At 36.1% G+C, this 17,421-nt stretch overlaps 1 protein-coding gene across 4 annotated transcripts in view; it reads left to right on the top strand.

Annotated features, from left to right (window-relative positions):
- Window positions 1-17,421, top strand: part of LOC107583525 (pleckstrin homology domain-containing family A member 1-like) — a 21,822-nt gene that overhangs the window by 2,477 nt on the left and 1,924 nt on the right. The window contains exons 2-12 of one of the 4 annotated variants that reach the window (XM_016269768.1): window positions 7,100-7,290; window positions 7,378-7,434; window positions 7,539-7,584; window positions 9,507-9,604; window positions 11,258-11,380; window positions 12,125-12,265; window positions 12,433-12,501; window positions 13,029-13,093; window positions 14,332-14,395; window positions 14,664-14,753; window positions 15,769-15,843. In XM_016269768.1, the coding sequence (XP_016125254.1) occupies window positions 7,150-7,290; window positions 7,378-7,434; window positions 7,539-7,584; window positions 9,507-9,604; window positions 11,258-11,380; window positions 12,125-12,265; window positions 12,433-12,501; window positions 13,029-13,093; window positions 14,332-14,395; window positions 14,664-14,753; window positions 15,769-15,843 (969 nt within the window). In that variant the 5' untranslated portion in view covers window positions 7,100-7,149. Of the gene's footprint in view, window positions 1-7,099; window positions 7,291-7,377; window positions 7,435-7,538; window positions 7,585-9,506; window positions 9,605-11,257; window positions 11,381-12,121; window positions 12,266-12,432; window positions 12,502-13,028; window positions 13,094-14,331; window positions 14,396-14,663; window positions 14,754-15,768; window positions 15,844-17,421 lie in introns of all 4 variants that reach the window. The other 3 variants (XM_016269767.1, XM_016269770.1, XM_016269769.1) reach the window with 3 other exon arrangements.

The following is a 17,421-nucleotide window of genomic DNA, read 5'->3' on the forward strand; positions in this document are numbered from 1 at the left end:
CAGTTGCAAATGTGATATTTATTTACAAAAATTAAATAATAAGAAATTAATATTGTGGTATATATTAGACATGATATTGTCTGATTATAATCGATTGTGTATGTAAAAATTTTACCTATAAAGCCACAGAAGAACTGTTGTGCATCCCCAAAAAAAACAAAATGGGTTTTGGATGAAGCAGAACTGCACAGACCGTTCTGTGTGACATCAAAGTACAGCGAGAGCGATTAGACAGCATTAGTAAAATTTTTGTTTTGATGTCAAATAAGCCTTGCTGTTTTGCTTTTTTGTTAAAGCAGTGTTTCTATTGTAAAGTTATACAGCTACAGTTGTGTTACTGGGTTTTAAAGCAGGTTTGATTTTGTTTCTTCCTTATCACTCTGTATTTACAGGATTTCACTGTCCACTCTGTTCAAATGTGATTGAATGGCTACACATAGATGTGTGCACACTGTCAGAACTGTGCGAGATCACTACCATACTGATTTTGTGGGGGTGTTAAATATTTATTTATGATTTTTTTTCCCCCATAGGTTGTTAACATTCTAAAAGCTCTTTTTTCCAAAGATACTACAAGCTAGTCAGTGTAGGTGTAATGTATTCTAAGTTGCTTCAGAAGTATTGCAAGTATTACATACAACAATAAAACAGTGCATTGACATAAATAAGGAAATTTACTTGTGGTACTTAAGTACTTTTAAAAGCAAGTACTTCTGTACTTTTACTTAAGTAAATATCTGTCTTTACAACTTTTACTTGTAATGGAGTAATATTTGACCAGCAGTATCTGTACTTTCACTCAAGTAATGGAGTTGAGTACTTTGTACGCCTCTGACTATATATAGAATACAGTATATGCATAAACAGAATATATGTACATAAACACATTTTTTGCAATGATCACTCAAATGTGGTGATCAAACACTTATAATGGTGACAGAGATATGTAAGGGCATTTAACAATTTAACAAACTTTACTATCCAAAATGAGTCTGACATCAGTGCACTGAACAGTAAAGTTGAAGTTTATTCAGCTTTAATTCAATTCAATTCCATTCAACTTTATTCCGTTGAAGTTTATTTCACTTCGGAACACACAGACACACAGACGAAACTTACTAGAGAAGTGTGACATAATATAATATAGGGGAGCGCGATGCGCGATGGGGGTTCTTTTTCATCGGCGCCATCGTACAGAAAATTATTTTCTTTGTCTTATGTTCTTTGATTAACATGACAGACAGCAGCATAAATATTGGACTGCGGTCCCCTTAAGAGTTTAGCCACGGAACCAATATACTGTTACACAACATGCATTCTCTTTCTCAACTATTTAACGTTCGAAAAAAAGCTGACTGTGTTTAACTGGATACTCGCTAAAATGGGCATTTTGACAATTTTTAATGTATTTGAACGTTTTAGCGCAGTTAGCCACTCATTTTGGTATTTGTGGCTCACAAGCTGTTCGAGACTGAGTGCGGATTTTGTGCACGCGTTTGATATAAGCGCGAAACCTGCGGGAATGACTAAAATAATGCGCAATACAAGCACTATTTAACTGGAGCGAATGAGACGTGTGTGTGAGAGAGGGAAGGGGTCATCGGAGAAAAGAGAGCGAGAATGCGTGGCTGACGTTATTGCCTGTGCCCCTGGTAACAAAACGGATCTGCTCGAAATCGAAAAGAAGTGAGACTGACCGGCCGATCATGAGGAAAATCAGCCGATTCCGATCCCTGGCCGATCGATCGGTGCATCTCTACTTCATTTGTTTCCATTATGTTGGTGAAGTTTATCCAAAGGTTAGTTATGATAAACAGAGAAATCAAGGAAAGACAGTGGGAGAGACCATTATTTATCTTGTGAATGTCCTTGAGATATCTTTTAATACAGATAGAACAGATCTGTTTACTGTAGAGATGTGCACAGTCTACACACACACACTGGAATGTTTGTGTCGGGCTTATACTGTATACTAAGATTTCAAAATATATTTTCGTAAACTGAAATCAAATTAATGGAAGCAACTAGAAAACTCAAAAATAGAAACAAAGCTATCAAGAAACCTTTGAGATTTAGCTTATTTTAGCAATTGTTAGTTCCTGATTCACTGACTATAATTGGTACCGCTATAACTAAAACTGTAAAAATTAAAATTAAATATAGCCATATAATAAAAACTGGGGATGCACCGATAGGATTTTTTTTTGGCCGATACTGATTTTAACAAACAACTATTGGCCGCTTCTAATACCTATACCGATATTGGTTAATTGCATAAAGCTGGGCTTAAAAACAGAAAAAAAAAAAAAGATTGGTTCACTCCAAGCAGAATCGGTATTTGAAAGTTTCTGTTCCTGCATTTCTCTGTGAAACCAGTTTGAGTAGAAAACATACCGGTTAATAATGTTGTTGTTTTTTTTTTACTTTTTCTTTGCCAATAATAATAATAATAAAGTACAGCATTAAAAAAAAAAAATCATGAAGAGAGTCTTGAATGATCTCTCTTAGTCATAGCAATACAGCGTCATCTTTTATAGATTTACCAACGACCAAATGTATTACACAAAAGAAAAAACTGTCAACGCAATAATAACATAAAATAATTTTTTTCAAGATATTTAAAAATGTTTCAGCATGGATAAAAAAAAACGCTACTCCTATAAGCGTTTTGAGAGGAAAAAACAGCCTAAATTAGTAGGCTGTACGTTGCATTTTATTATTACATTCAGAAATAATGTAGGTTAAAATAATTGTAAATAAAAGCATAATTACAAACACAATTAGGCTATTTTAATTCTCTTCTCTCTACAACAAATCCTCTAAAGTTGTATTTAGGCTAAATATAAGCGTTAAGCCAAAACTAATTAATTTTAAAAATGAAACTGAAGCCTACCTCTCTCATTCGGCACGAATCCAAATGTTTCCATATTCACTAAGTATTTGGATGCTAACCTATTATTTATGTAAACTATAGGCTTTGTTCTTCACAAGCATTATCGACGTAAAACATCATCCTTCACATATAGGCTATATCAGCAGTGACAGACTGTACTATGGACTATTTAAATTGAGCAGTGTAACTTTTTATGTTTCTTTAACTATATTTTATTTTGATAATAAACAGACTGTCAAATTAGCAAAAATCTGTTATATGTGCGTGTGAGGCACCGACGCGATCACTGCATTGTTTTTCCAAATGTTACTCTGTTATTTATGGTCATACCAACGCTGGTTTGTCATACAGATAGAAGCAAAACATAATTCAAAACTGTAAAGCTTTTGTAAAATAAAGAAAACTGCTTTCTGCTGTCTCGTTTTTTTCTGTGAACTTCGGCGCACATTAAAAAAACGAAAGAAAAAATTGTGCTGAGTTTCGGATATTTTTAATCTATTGATGATTTAAGTGAAATATATTTTGTGTATAGGCCTATATATTCCTTTTTAAGTAGATTATATAGGCCTAGTTTTATTCTGTTTTCTCCGTTCACAGAAACGCTACAGGTGATGTGAATCCGTGTTCTATACTGGTTTCAAACAAAAAGCTGCATATTACCTGCCATTCATTTTCACAAATGTAGGCCTAATGCTTGGCGGTTCGTGACATATCCTCGGATAAACTCTAACGCTGGCCATTGCGACTTACCTATGATTAATTTACAGCTGAGTGCGGGCATTTCACTTGTTGGATGCGTCAGCGCAACGTTTGCATATGGCCGTACTATGCCTTCTGACAAACTATATTTTGTACAGATTTTATTTTGTTTTGGAAAGTATTTAATTATTTTGCCCAGAGAAAAACATTTGATTACAGACATGCAACTCGTTTCTCCATGCAGTTAATTAATAAACCATCGGTATTGGCTCTTTTCATGCTATTTAGATATGCTTATGGCTTTTAAATAAAAAAAAATCGGCCAATACATCGATGCATCCCTAATGAAAACTAAACTGTAATTGAAATTAAACTAAACCGAAATGTTAAGTCAGTGTAAAAATAAGAATGAATGCATAGTTCACACAAAAACGAAAATTCTGTCATTAGTTTCTCTACTCCATGTCGTTCCCAACCCATAAAATGTTTCTTTTGTCCTCAAAACAAAAATAATTAAGATATTTTAATTTAACCTGAGAGGTTTCATCTGTTCCATCAAAATATTTGACGCTTCAAAAAGTTCATAACGACATTCAAGCTGTTTAATCCATGTCTTCTGAATAGAATTATGATCTCTTTGGTGGGATGGACTTTAATAGAGGGACAGAACTAAATATTGGACAGAAAAATTATGTATTTTGTGTTTCAAACATAAAACAAGTATTTGGGTTTGTAATGGCAGGTAATTGTGAAGGTAACTGATGACAGAACTACCCCTTTAAAACAAACACAAATTTGAAAATGTAAAAACTATAATAATTAAAGGTGGGGTAAGCGATTTCTGGTAGCCAATGTTGACATTTGAAATCACAAAAACAAACATAAAGTAGCTCTGCCCCACACATACGTACGCAACCCAGGCAACGATTAGTTCTGTGAAACAAAGCAAAACCAAATATTTACACTGTGTCTACACCGGACGCCAACGGTCGCTTTGTCGCTTCCAGTGTACTAGACAGACTTTAGCTGTGTCGGCGCAGACACGGTGTTACTCACCTATCGAGAAGAAACAAAGCAACCTCGGCGTCCGATTGCAGGCCTTCCGCTCCTGGAGTTCTCTCCAGCGCTGGAAAGCTGATTCGATATTTACACGGGTCCTACTTCTTGCCTTAAGCCTTCTTTTGTTCCGCAGATGTTTTCCTCTTTTGTTTTTTATCCGCCATCTCTATCTTTCTGTCGCTTGGCTCGGATAATGTCTGTCCTGTGCACTGAACTCTCTCTCCTCCACATCATGAGTAGACACGCCCCTTAGTGCTGATTGGCTACAAGTTTGCTTTGCTATTCGGCCTGAATCAGTTTTCTAAAGCGTTTTTGAAAAATCGCTTACCCCACCTTTAATGTGTCTATGTGCATGTTTGCAATTGCTGAAACAGCTCAAGGGCAAGAGCTTGGTGCAACCCTTCTGACAACCTTACATGGTTCAAAGCAAATGTGTGAGGTGTGCACTCTTGTCTGTTTTGCCTGAAATGCTGCACAAATATGCCAACCTTTGGTTTATAATAATATGAGTGAATTAGGTCACAGAGAGTATGTCTTGTGCTGTGCACATGCAAACACAGTCCGGGTTAAAGTGGTGTTTCGTGTGCCTTATCTATGATGTTCATCTTTGTCAGTGAAATGGCAGATTTGATTTCTAATCAGGGATTCAAAGAAGGATATGTGCATGCAAACCAACCTAAACTTGTGTAGTAAGTGCCTTCCTGTGTGTGTGTGTGTGTGTGTCTGCTTGTGTTAAAGTACATCAAATAACATAAATTAAGCTCAGCATGTAATTCTAACCTTCTTACACACACACACACGTCTAAGATCCAGAGATGAGTAGTTTGACCTCTTTACTGCTTTGTGTGTGTGTGTTAATGTGGTTGATCTAGTCTAAAACAGAATGAATCCTGTCTAGAACGTGACCAGACCTGTCTTGGAGACTATCTATCTGCCCAATCTAAAATTAAAATCAGGAGGAGGAGAGCGAGAATAAGGGATCCGAATCCTCTCCAGCTGTTACCCTGCATTTGCTGGCTGAGCTAAGCAGCACATAACAGCTCAGAATGAGATATCTGTGTGCTTTTGTTTAAACCCAAATGCTGTATACGTCATGTTTTGCTTTTGACGGTAAAGGCTTGCATACTCTTAAGACCTAGAAGAAAAGGGCTTCTCTAGAACCTATGAGCATTCCAGAACACAAGGCTGATTCTGTGCTCTGGAACCCAGGGTGGGGCCAAACAGCGCTCCATGCTAATTGGTCAAGTGACTCATGGTCATTGTTGCCTCTGCAGGGCGATGACACAGCAGGCCTTGTCTTCCTTCACAGCCTTTTGTCTGTTTATGACTTACACTCATGCCATTAATACCCCTGCCCTCAGAATGCAAGGGAGAATGGTGGATTTATTCTTGGTTTTGCCAGCCCGACACATTATGTGCCATATTCACGTGTTGTCAGAATGTTTTTGAATGTTATGTAATACAGCTTGAGAGTGCACATTGCAAAAATATATAGTTAATACACTAAATTTGATCAGAAATAAAATAAAACTGAAATACTGTGATGTAATATTGCAATTTAAAATGCCTGTTTTCTGTTTTATTGGCTTTTTAAAATTTCATTTTTTCTTTTGATGGCAAAGCTGAATATTCAGTAGCCATTACTCAAGTCTTCAGTGTCACATGGTCCTTCAGAAATCATTCTAATATGCTGATTTGGTGCTCAATAAACATTTCTTATGTTGAAAACTGGTGTACTGCTTAATATTTTTTGGAAACACTGATACGCTTTTTTCAGGATTCTTTGATGAATAGAAAGTTTAAAAGAGCATCATTTATTTGAAATAGATTTTTTTGTAACAATGTACAAGTTTTTTTGATCAATTTAATACCTCCTTGCTGAATAAAAGTATTAATTTCTTTCAAGAAAAAAAACTTCCTGGTCTATTGTGAATTATGAGCTACCGCTCATAAGTTCAAAATAATTAATTGAGGACAAAACTAATTCTGTTGAATATACAATAATATAATATTATTTTTTAATTGAAAGTACAGTTTTATTCTCCCAAAATCTAGTTTTATCATTCTTATGCAACTTTCCACTTTTAAAAGTTCTAATATTACATTTTTTTAAAGATCTTATTTTATTTTTATAACTTTTTTTTATTGGTTTACTTTTTTTATTTTCTCCTAATCAAAAGAAAGGTCTTGTCCAAAACAGCGCTGTGATTCGTATCCTGTGCAGAATACTTTGACACATCGGAGAAAGAAAATATTTTTCCGCTGAAAGAGCACAAGAAAGGGAAAGAAAGGAAGACAGAGGGGTCATCGAGGAAGGAAGGGGGATTTTTAAAACCGCATAATGGCATCAGCTCATTTACTGTTAGTCTGACTAACCTCTCTCTCTTTCCAATCTTTGTATTCTATCCCATGCTCCTCCCTTTCCATCTCCATCTCTGTCTTGAGCAGTTACTGATATCAGAGAGAGGGGGGAATGAGTAGTGTGAAGAGAGGGGGACATGCCTTACGTGGACCGGCAGAACCGCATCTGCGGTTTCCTAGATATTGAAGAATTGGAGAACAGCGGCAAGTTCCTGCGACGGTATTTCATCCTGGACACGCAGCAGGGTAGTCTGGTCTGGTACATGGACAACCCACAGGTATGATCTGTCTAAAATCTAAATGGATATTGGGTAATGTAGTTCTGTTTCACTATCTGAGAGTAATATTGTTTCTTGGTCTTCTAGAACCTGCCTGTAGGTGCCAAACACGTGGGTTCCCTCAGTCTCACCTACATATCCAAAGTAAGCTGCCACCTTTTCACACACACAACAGTTTTCACACATTCTGCCATTTCTGCGTCATTGCTTTTTGAGAAATTGCTACAAGGCCCCCACTCTTGTCTTAGGTCAGTGATGCCACCAAACAGAGGCCAAAAGCTGAGTACTGCTTTGGTAAGACTTTCTCACGTTTAAACGCACTTGTACGTCACTCATTCTGGTTATCAAGTTATCAAATTTCTGATTATAATATAACTGGGTGTTTTTGTAATGTTATGATGCCTTAGATTTAGTTCAGCATCTCATTTTTCAGTCTTTATTGTAGAAGCGTAAACTCAATATTAGGTGCAAAAAAAATCTAAATATTGAGAAAATCAACCTTTAAAGTTGTCCAAATGAAGTTCTTGGCAATGCATATTACTAATCAAAAATTAAGTTTTATATAATTATGGTAAGAAATGTACGAAATATCTTCATGGAACATGATATTTACTTAATATCCTAATGATTTTTGGCATAAAATAAAAATCGATAATTTTGACCCATACAATGTATTGTTGGCTATTGCTACAAATATTACTGTGTTACTTATGACTGGTTTTGTGGTCCAGGGTCACATTTACTTATTTTTAAATTGCTTGGAAATGTGAAACACTTTCTGACTGACAAGCATTTTTCATATCTTATTCATATAACACTTATTATATTAAATAACTTCATTATTTTGAAGATCTAACATGGTGTGAACAGGCCTTGAGAGTTGCAGCTCAAGTCTCCGTGCTTGACTGAAGGGTTTGTGGTTTAAATCCTGGCTAGTTGCTATACAGAAAGCTTATATATTTTGTTTTAGATCATGTTTTTACTGTAAGCACTGCTTTTGTAATTCTGCAAATGGATTGCAGTAGTATGTTGATGCAGTGGTTCTCCACCTAAATTTTTTTCCAACTCTTTTATTTCACACACACTTTGAGATGATTTTGAGCCCATACTCGTTCTCACAGCTTATACACACAAACTTTTGTGTTGCTTTGCACGTACGGTTACTGCTGTGCACATGGTAACCTTCTGCGCAACATGAGTGGAAACAGGAAATGGTGGTCTGGTCATTTGATAGATGTGTGTATGTGTGCACATGTGCTTCTAAAATCTTGCTCTCTGCAGGATGCTTCTGTAGTAATCTGAACTTCATATTGAGGTGTTTATGAAATCCTGTTTATTGGTTTAGTTCATCAAAAATAACCACCAGTCCTTCTAACTTTTTAACAGTTGCTTTTATCCAGATATAGCTTAAGAAATAGTTCACTCATTATTTATTATTTATGAGTTATTTATTCCTCTTTCAAGCCCATATAACTATATTTCTACCATGAAACGCACAATGAAAACACAAAACAAAAACTCCTGCCACTCTGTGGCTGTGACACTGTAAAATGGCAAAAACTTATTTTGGGTTAGATGAATCAGTTGATTCAGTTCACAAAACCGGTCTGATCTGGTTCAACTTACTTGCAACAGCTCACTTGAGTTAAAGATTGTCAGTGATTCATGAATTTTATTTTGGTTTGAGTCACAAAGCAATCATTTTCAAAATGTCATTGTGAGGAAAATATCACAAACACTTAGAAATACATGCTATCTGCAAAATTTGAACCATACAAGGACACGGAATGATGTCACTTGCACAAGTGAGAACTATTGGTGGAAGGCAAAAAGTTCAGTACAGCTGCGCATAATGAACATTGCACATGTACAATAGAGTTTATCGTGATGCTGTGAATTCTAGCATTCACCTTTTCATCCCAGAACAACACTGAAAGCCACTGAATTAACAGACATTGCAGTGGTAGCTTGTTAGTCTGAAATTGATTCGCACTGCTTTATTGACTGAACATGAGCAGATCAAGACAATCCATAAAGTCGTCTGAGCTCTAAAACAGGCTATCTGTCAGCTTTTGGGATTTATGGGCATTTAAAAAAAACACTGAGACCTTCCCTCTGATTCACTGATATTTCTCAGAACTACTCAGCAAAATTAGAGTTATGGCCATTGCATTATGGGAAAGGAGGTTAAGCTCTTTCTCTCTGTCTGTGTGCAGTCATCAATGCAGGAATGAGGAAATTCTTTCTGCAGGCTAATGATCAGCAGGATCTTGTGGAATGGGTCAACGCGCTCAATAATGCAACCAAAATCACAGTGAGTACACACATGCAAAATGCACAAGTGTGAGCATGTATTCATCTACTGTATATCCATTCATAACCCTTATATACAAGTTTACCACTCTAAACCCCCCAAATGTCATAATTCAACAAATTAAACAAATAAATTATAAAAAAGAATTGTGTATTGTAATCAATCGAATATTTATCATAGTTATTATGAAGTGGGATTACAAAATCAAAAGGAATAACTGAAAGTGTGCTGCCCTAATTCGTATGGCTGTAATAAAATAGTTTTACTTTATTGCAGTTAAAATGTACTGTAATATAATAATTTAATTACATCAGAATGAACACCATACACAAGTAAATACTACCATAATGCTTGAAAGAGTTTTTTTTTTAATGCTCAGCCAGGCTGAAACACATAAAAATGTATTACATTTGTAAATATCTGTTTTAATGTTTAATATTTTATTTAATCATTCTAATTTGCTCATTTGATGCTTAAGAAATATTTATTATTAATATTGAATACACTTGTGCTGCTTAAAATTTGGGGCAAAACTGTGATACTTTTTTTCAGGATTCTTTGATGAGTAGGAAGTCGAAAAGAACAGCATTTATTTGAAATAGATGTTTTATTTATTTATCTATTTTTTTTTTAACAATGTAGAGGTTTTGACTGTCACTTTTTATGCCCTTGCTGAATAAAAGCTGAATAATTTTTTAACAGTAGTGTTCATTTGCTCTTGTTTTCTGTTTTCATTGCATGCAAATATAGATTAAATTAGCTATTGTGTCTCCCTTTCAAGCTTCTTTAAAGACCTGGATTGTTTGCATTAGTTATCTAGCTATTATTAAACAAGCTCACATGTTAATCTGATATCCCAGACTGCTGCATACAGGAACATTTAAAGAAACAATGAAAGCATTCAACAAGGTCATTCAGTCAGTGTCAGTGGTTCTGTCAACACTGCAGACTTGTTCACTGGGCAGGACATTCTGGTTAGTATTCTCTGGGAGTTTATCTGTTAGACGTAACCCAAATAACAAAGTTCAAGCAGTTGCAAGCAAATTACAGTAAGAAAACACACCCGCACAATAAAACCTCAAGTTTCCTATTTGGAATCTTTTTCCCAAACGCATGCATACATGCACAGGAAGTTAAAAGTTTCTCCCAAAAAAAAAAAAAACTCTGTCCTGTTTAAGCTCTGCGTTTCTCATCCTGATGCCGTTTTCCGTGTGCAAGTAACTTGGCTGACTAATGGGAAGTTGTATTGTTTGAACGATCCTCACCTCTGAGTCCTTATCGCTTCAGAAAGCCCTCTCACACACCCTCACGTACCCTACAATGTCTCTTCTGCTCTTTTTCACTCTCTCTGTATCACTAATATATCACACTTCTACATGCAATGGCAGGAAAATCTCTCACTGTAGGCCAGACACTCTTGGAGTGTGGGCTGATGGATTGAAGGGCTACACAATAAGCTGATGTTGAGTTATTCTGTGAGTCTCGCAATTGATGGTTAATTCGTCTGTGCTCCTTTGACGTTTTTTCCCTCCGTGCTTTTGTTGCATTGCTTTGCATTTTCAGTCTTTTGCTGCTGCCCTGATTTTGCTCGTGTTTGAAAATGCCCACACTCGTTCTCTGTCATTTTCTTTTTCTTTTTTTTGTCTCTCCCAGGTTCCTAAGTCCTCTGATGCTGTTCACTCTGAGAGTCAGAGGTTGGCTTCAAACGGAAACAAGAAACAGGTCCCATACAAGACCGAGATCATTGCAGGAGTGGCTGTCGTCACACAGACACAGGTATTCTCACTTAAGACTGCTTAAAGGGATAGTTCACCCAAAAATGAAAATTCTGTCATTAATTACTCACCCTCATGTTGTGCCAAACCCGTAAGACCTTCGTTCATCTTCGGAACACAAATTAAGATATTTTTGATGAGAGCTTTCTTACCCTCCATAGACAGCCAGAGAACTACCACGTTTAAGGCCCAGAAAGGTAGTAAGGACATTGTTAAAATTGTCCATGTGACATCAATTGTTCAACCGTAATTTTCTGATGCTACAAGAATGCTTTTTGTTTCTTATCTTTCGTGTCAGTCGACACGCATTCACAAGAGTACCACGATGCTGGCGTTTTGATGTAAAACCCTGATACGCTGTGCCTTGTTTGCAAGCAGAGGAACGCACACGCTTGCATGGCACTGTCGTCATCGCGCATCAAAATGACACTGTAGAGAAACATTTGTTGAATAAATTCATTATTTTTGTTTTCTCTGCGCACAAAAAGTATTCTCATCGCTTCATAAAATTAAGGTTGAACCACTGATGTCATATGAACTATTTTAACAATGTCCTTACTACCTTTCTGGGCCTTCAGCATGGTAGTTAAATTGCATGTAGCCTACTAGTACTTCACAAGTGAGCAGTTGAATTGAAATAATGGACAAAGAAATAAAACTCTATGGCTAGTTTTGAAGTTGTAGAGCGTTGCATTTTTCTGCATGTTCTTATGTCTGCTTTTTCCCTTCTGCCTTCTTTCAGCAGGATGGAGAGGTGGGACACAGTGTTGGAGGAGAGAAAGTGGGCTTGAGGAAGGCTCAAAACCATCCGCCATATTTGCACTCCAGAGCAGGGCAGGATCAGACCATTATTAAAGCAGGATACTGCGTCAAACAAGGGGCTCTGGTGAGTCTGAGATACTTTTTTTTTATCCTAGGTCTTATGGAGTTACGTTTGTGTGTGTTCAAGAATACCAAAAAGTATTATATTTAAAATCTGATTTGTGGAATGTATGAAACTGAGTGACTACTGGAGAGAATTCATTACAGGTTACTGTTTTCCTCTTATAACAGATGAAGAACTGGAAAAGGAGATATTTTGTTCTGGAGCAGAACTCAATGAGTTACTTCAAGTCTGATCTGGTATGTTGTGTATTTATTCTTGACTTATGCAGCAGTTACATCTGATAGTTTGTGTTGAATGCTGCTCAATGCCTTGTACAATTAAAATTTTAGGATGAATGGCTACTTTTTCATGTGATGTTGATCTTGACATCTAAGCTAAATTGTACTAGCAAATGTATTTATTGAAAGGCCTCTCTACTGTTAGGAATGGCCTTAGGTCTGCTGTTTTATGAAAGAAAGAATATGAATTGAAGGGTTATTTTCTTTTGCATTTGAGTTTTTCTTTTTTTTAAATCTGAACAAAAGATAAAGCAAATACCAGTGCTCTGTCTCAACATGAACAGCACTATGCCCGAGAAACTCCAGGCAGTTGCCAGTTGTGTGTGATTCAACAGCATATGTACATGTGTGTCTGGCTGTTAGAGGATAGAACTTAGTCCAGTTGTGTGGTTCTTGGCCAGAGCAAGTTGTAAAGTGGCACTCCATGCCAGTAGATCTGGCTCTGTGAGACTTATTTGTCTTTTCTCACTTAATTTCTCTTTCAGGAGAAGGACCCTTTGCGGATTATTCTTCTGAAGGAGGTCCATAAGGTGCAGGAGTGCAAACACGGGTACAAACAGAATGCCTCCCAATCATGTGCTTTGAAATCTTGTTATTTGACTGAACATTGCTATGAATATGGATCCTTCGGTACTTATCAATAAGAAATAATTTTTGTTTTTTTTCTTTTTTAAAAGATTTTAAAATGTAATTTATTCCTATGATGGCAAAGCTTGCATTTCAGAAGCCATTATTTCATTCTTCAGTGTCACATGATCCTTCAGAAATCATTCTAATATGCTGATTTGATGCTTAAGAAAGATTTCTTAGTATTACGAATGTTTAAAACAGTTTAGTTTTGGTTTTGCTGCTTAATATTTTTGTGGAAACCTTGATACATTTTTTTCAGGATTCAGCATTTATTTGAAATAGAAATCTTTTGTAACATTGTAAATGTCTTTACTGTCAATTTTGATCAATTTAATATGTTCTTGCTCATTAAAAGTATTTTTCCCCAAAAAAAATCTTATTAACCCTAAACTTTTGAAGGGTAGAGTGTATATTTAGAGTTGCAGGTGTGCATTTATAGTTATAGATTTAAAGGTGACATATCATGAAAATCTGACTAAGTGCTATAATCAGGTCCCCGGTAAATCTACCAACCTAGAAAAAGTACAACCCATTAATTTTTTTTTTTTTTTTTTTTTTGGTAATACGCCTTTCTCTGCAAGGTTGTGGAAAAAATGAGCTGCTCAGATTTCGCTCCCCCATGACACAGAAAGGGGATCTTAATATAATATTACCGCCCCTTAATCTGAAAGTTTCCACCCACACCACTGCCATTGTGTTTTTGAAAGTGACAATTGTATACTAGTTCTAACGGCATGGCAACAGTTCGAGCAAAGCATGCTAACTGTTCTGTCTTTGGCTGCACAGAACACTATTTACAGTCCCAGCCTCAGAGGAGACAAGAATGCCATGGATTTATTGATTTATTTACTGTTTATTAAGCTGCTGTCACACAGATCTAATATAAACATGCAATTTCTTTCCCAGCTGTTTAGCTTCACAGACTGTAACTCGTGTGTTTTTAACATAAACTTGTGTGTATTTGACAGTTTAAGTGCAATAAGATATGAAAGAGAATAGGCATTTTCAAAATGATATAATAAATGATCTGTGGGGTATTTTGAGCTGAAACTTCAGACACATTCTGGGGACACCTGAGATTTATATTACATATTGTAAAAAGGGGCATAATAGGTCTCCTTTCATATACAAGTTATTCTCTTCCTGTTTCACTTTCAGTGAAATAATGCTGCGAGACAACCTCTTTGAAGTCGTCACAACCTCCAGAACATTTTATGTCCAGGTGAGAAGTCTTGAACTTCAGCATGAGAATCAGCAAGAATCAGCATGAACTTCTGATCTCAAGATTTACTAAAAAGGGTGTTGAAAAGGATTTCTCTCTTTTGTGAATATAAATATTACTGTATTGTATTTAGGTTATACACTGTATCTCTGAACCAAATAGACATCTGTAGGCTCAAATCTTGAGCATTTATAACTTTTGTAGCATCTTTTGTGTTTCTTTTAAAATATGTAAAAACTTTCCATCTTTTTCTACCATTCTGTTTCAGGCTGATAGTCCAGAGGAGATGCACAGCTGGATCAAGGCTATTTCAGGAGCCATTGTGGCTCAGAGGGGCCCAGGCCGGTCCGCAGCCTCTGTATGTACACACGCACACATGCATTCAAAAGCAGGTAGTCACTCTGCCTCTGAGCACAACAATGGAACATGAATTCACGAGTCAAGCCGAGAACATGTGGAGAGCGTTTGAATTTTTTTTCCAAAAAGACCCTCGGGAGTTTATATGGGTTTATTCTAATTTAATCGCGCCTTTCTTTCTCTTTCTCTCTCACGTGCACATATGCGCTCATACAGACACACAAGTGAATAGTAATATGACTGCAGTGGTTTGGGTTTAAGATTGGTAATGGCTCAGAAGTGTTATTGCACTTTGGAATCAGAGAGTACACTTTTATGTTATATGTGGGCCACAATCTGTTCGTTTCATACTTTTTCTCCCACTCCCCTCTGAACCTAGTGACCCCAAAAAGTATTTGGACACTTAATGTTTAAAAGTCATAGATGTATTTTGTAGAAATACAATTCAAGTAGCATTTATTGGAGCTGGAAGAGCACATATTCAAGCTAAAAATTTAGATGTAAATGGAAGTAGCAACAAATGTTTTCTTCTGTATTGTGACGTATGTCCAAGTGAAACTGATTATTAAAAAAGGGGGGAAAAAATGTACGGTGGAAGCTTGGTTCTGTTCGGTTTTTGATTGGTTGAAGACAGATCTGAATGTGAGCTTGCAGTCATTTGTAAGATAGAGACAGCGTTTAAGAGAACTAAATGATTGGTGAAGTCAAGAATATGTCCTCAAAGAGTCTTCCATGTCAATGGAGTCACAATAAAATGCTTTTAGAAACTTGATAGGGTGAATTTCCATTTCATACAGACTATGTTTTAAATTATAAAACACTAGATACTGTATATTATTCGAAAGTAAGAATGTTTTTGTTAGTAGATTTTTTTTTCTTGCATATGCCACTTGTTTTGATATTTTGTTATGTTAATGCAATAACATTCATACATTAAGTGTCCAAATACATATTTGGGGCGCCTGTATCTCTTTCTCCCTTTCTTCCTCTAATTTAGCTTTGCACTGTTGTTTCAGATGCGTCAGGCCAGAAGGCATTCAAGCCCCTGTATTCAGAGATACACACCACGTGTCACTCAAGGCAGCACGTATGTGAGCTCCGCCCCTTTGAGCCGCCCCTTGTTTCCTCTTCCTCGCTTCGCTTTAGAGGAGTCGCTAACGCACAGCCTTTTACGCACGCGGACTTACTCACCTAGCTTAATCTTTTCCACTTCGCTTTTCCAGAATAACTTCACATGCATACGCACACCTAACAGTTCAAATGCAGAAATAAACTTATGCAACAGTTCATTCCAGAAATACATTGTTTTCCACTGACCTTATGTCTTCCTGCTAATTTTACCTTTGTTTTGTTCTCCTCTGTTTCTTCTCAACCTTGTGGCTCCTTGATTTGAACTAACGGTTAATGTTGATGCACTTCATTTCTAATGCTTCAGCCTCTCTGCCAGCCCACTGCAGTCTCTGCCAGCTACACACCCAAAACGCATGTTTCACACATTTCAATTGCTCATCTGTATTGCATTATTCTTTATTGTTGTGAGTAACATAGTTCATAAAGTTTGACTTTTTATTTTTATTATTTTTTCACCATTCTAAATGATCATCCAGATTCCAGACTGGTAATTACTGATTAAAATAAATACAAAACCATATTCATGGCCCATTTTGCTTCCATTATGTGATATTTATTAGTGAAACTGCATATTAAATAAGAAATATTAAACAGAATTTTATTTTATCCTTTAGAAATTGATTTGATACATTTTGTAATGTGATCATTTTTACTTCGTTGACTTTACAACTTTTAGTTGTCTTCTCTATAACATTATTTTTAAAGTTATAAACATTCAGCTTATGTTGTTTACACATTTTTAAACCTCACAAATGTGTGCCCTTTTTAAATTAGGGCTGTGTATTGCAAGATTCTGGCGATACAATACGTATCACGATATATTGCGATACTGTAAGCAAGACGACATACTGGGATATTTCTTATTTTAGGAATAGGAGAATAGGATATCATTTTAGGAAAACTGTCATTTAGAACACACCACTATATGCAAACCTTAACAAAAAAAAAATCCATTCACATACATACATACATACATACATACATACACACATATATATATATATTAACCAGAGCACAGTGGGATCTGCATTTGCATTAATCTGTCCCTGTAACATTCAACGCTATTGAACCACTTTTTGGTGCAGTACGAGTAAAGCTTTTAGTCTTGTGAGGTAAATCCTCGAGTCTCCGACATCAGGTCCTCAATCACTGCTGTTATTAGATTAGACATGTCTGTGCTTTCTCACACGATTGTTAGGTAAATGTTTTGGACAGTCTAGAGCAATGACTAAGATGCTTTTTTCTGTTGTGTTGCAGTTCTCAAACTGATGATAATATTTTTATATCTGTGGATTAATTAGTAACTCTAAACACAGAATGCAGTTCTAACCTTGTCTCAATATTTGTCATCTTTCCCTTCTTATATTCTTTCTGTCATTCAATCTTAGTCTCCCCACTCTTTTCTTTCATTATATTTACCTCTGTCTCCCACCTTTAACCTAGGGCTGGGCAATGTTGCTTAAAAATATTTCCAAATTTTCAGTAACAATATTTGATATGCATCTCTCTCTCTCATATTCATATTCATATTCATATTC

This window comes from Sinocyclocheilus grahami, unplaced genomic scaffold (assembly GCF_001515645.1).
Source record: "Sinocyclocheilus grahami isolate Dianchi unplaced genomic scaffold, SAMN03320097.WGS_v1.1 scaffold54.1, whole genome shotgun sequence".
Classification (NCBI taxonomy): Eukaryota; Metazoa; Chordata; class Actinopteri; order Cypriniformes; family Cyprinidae; genus Sinocyclocheilus; species Sinocyclocheilus grahami.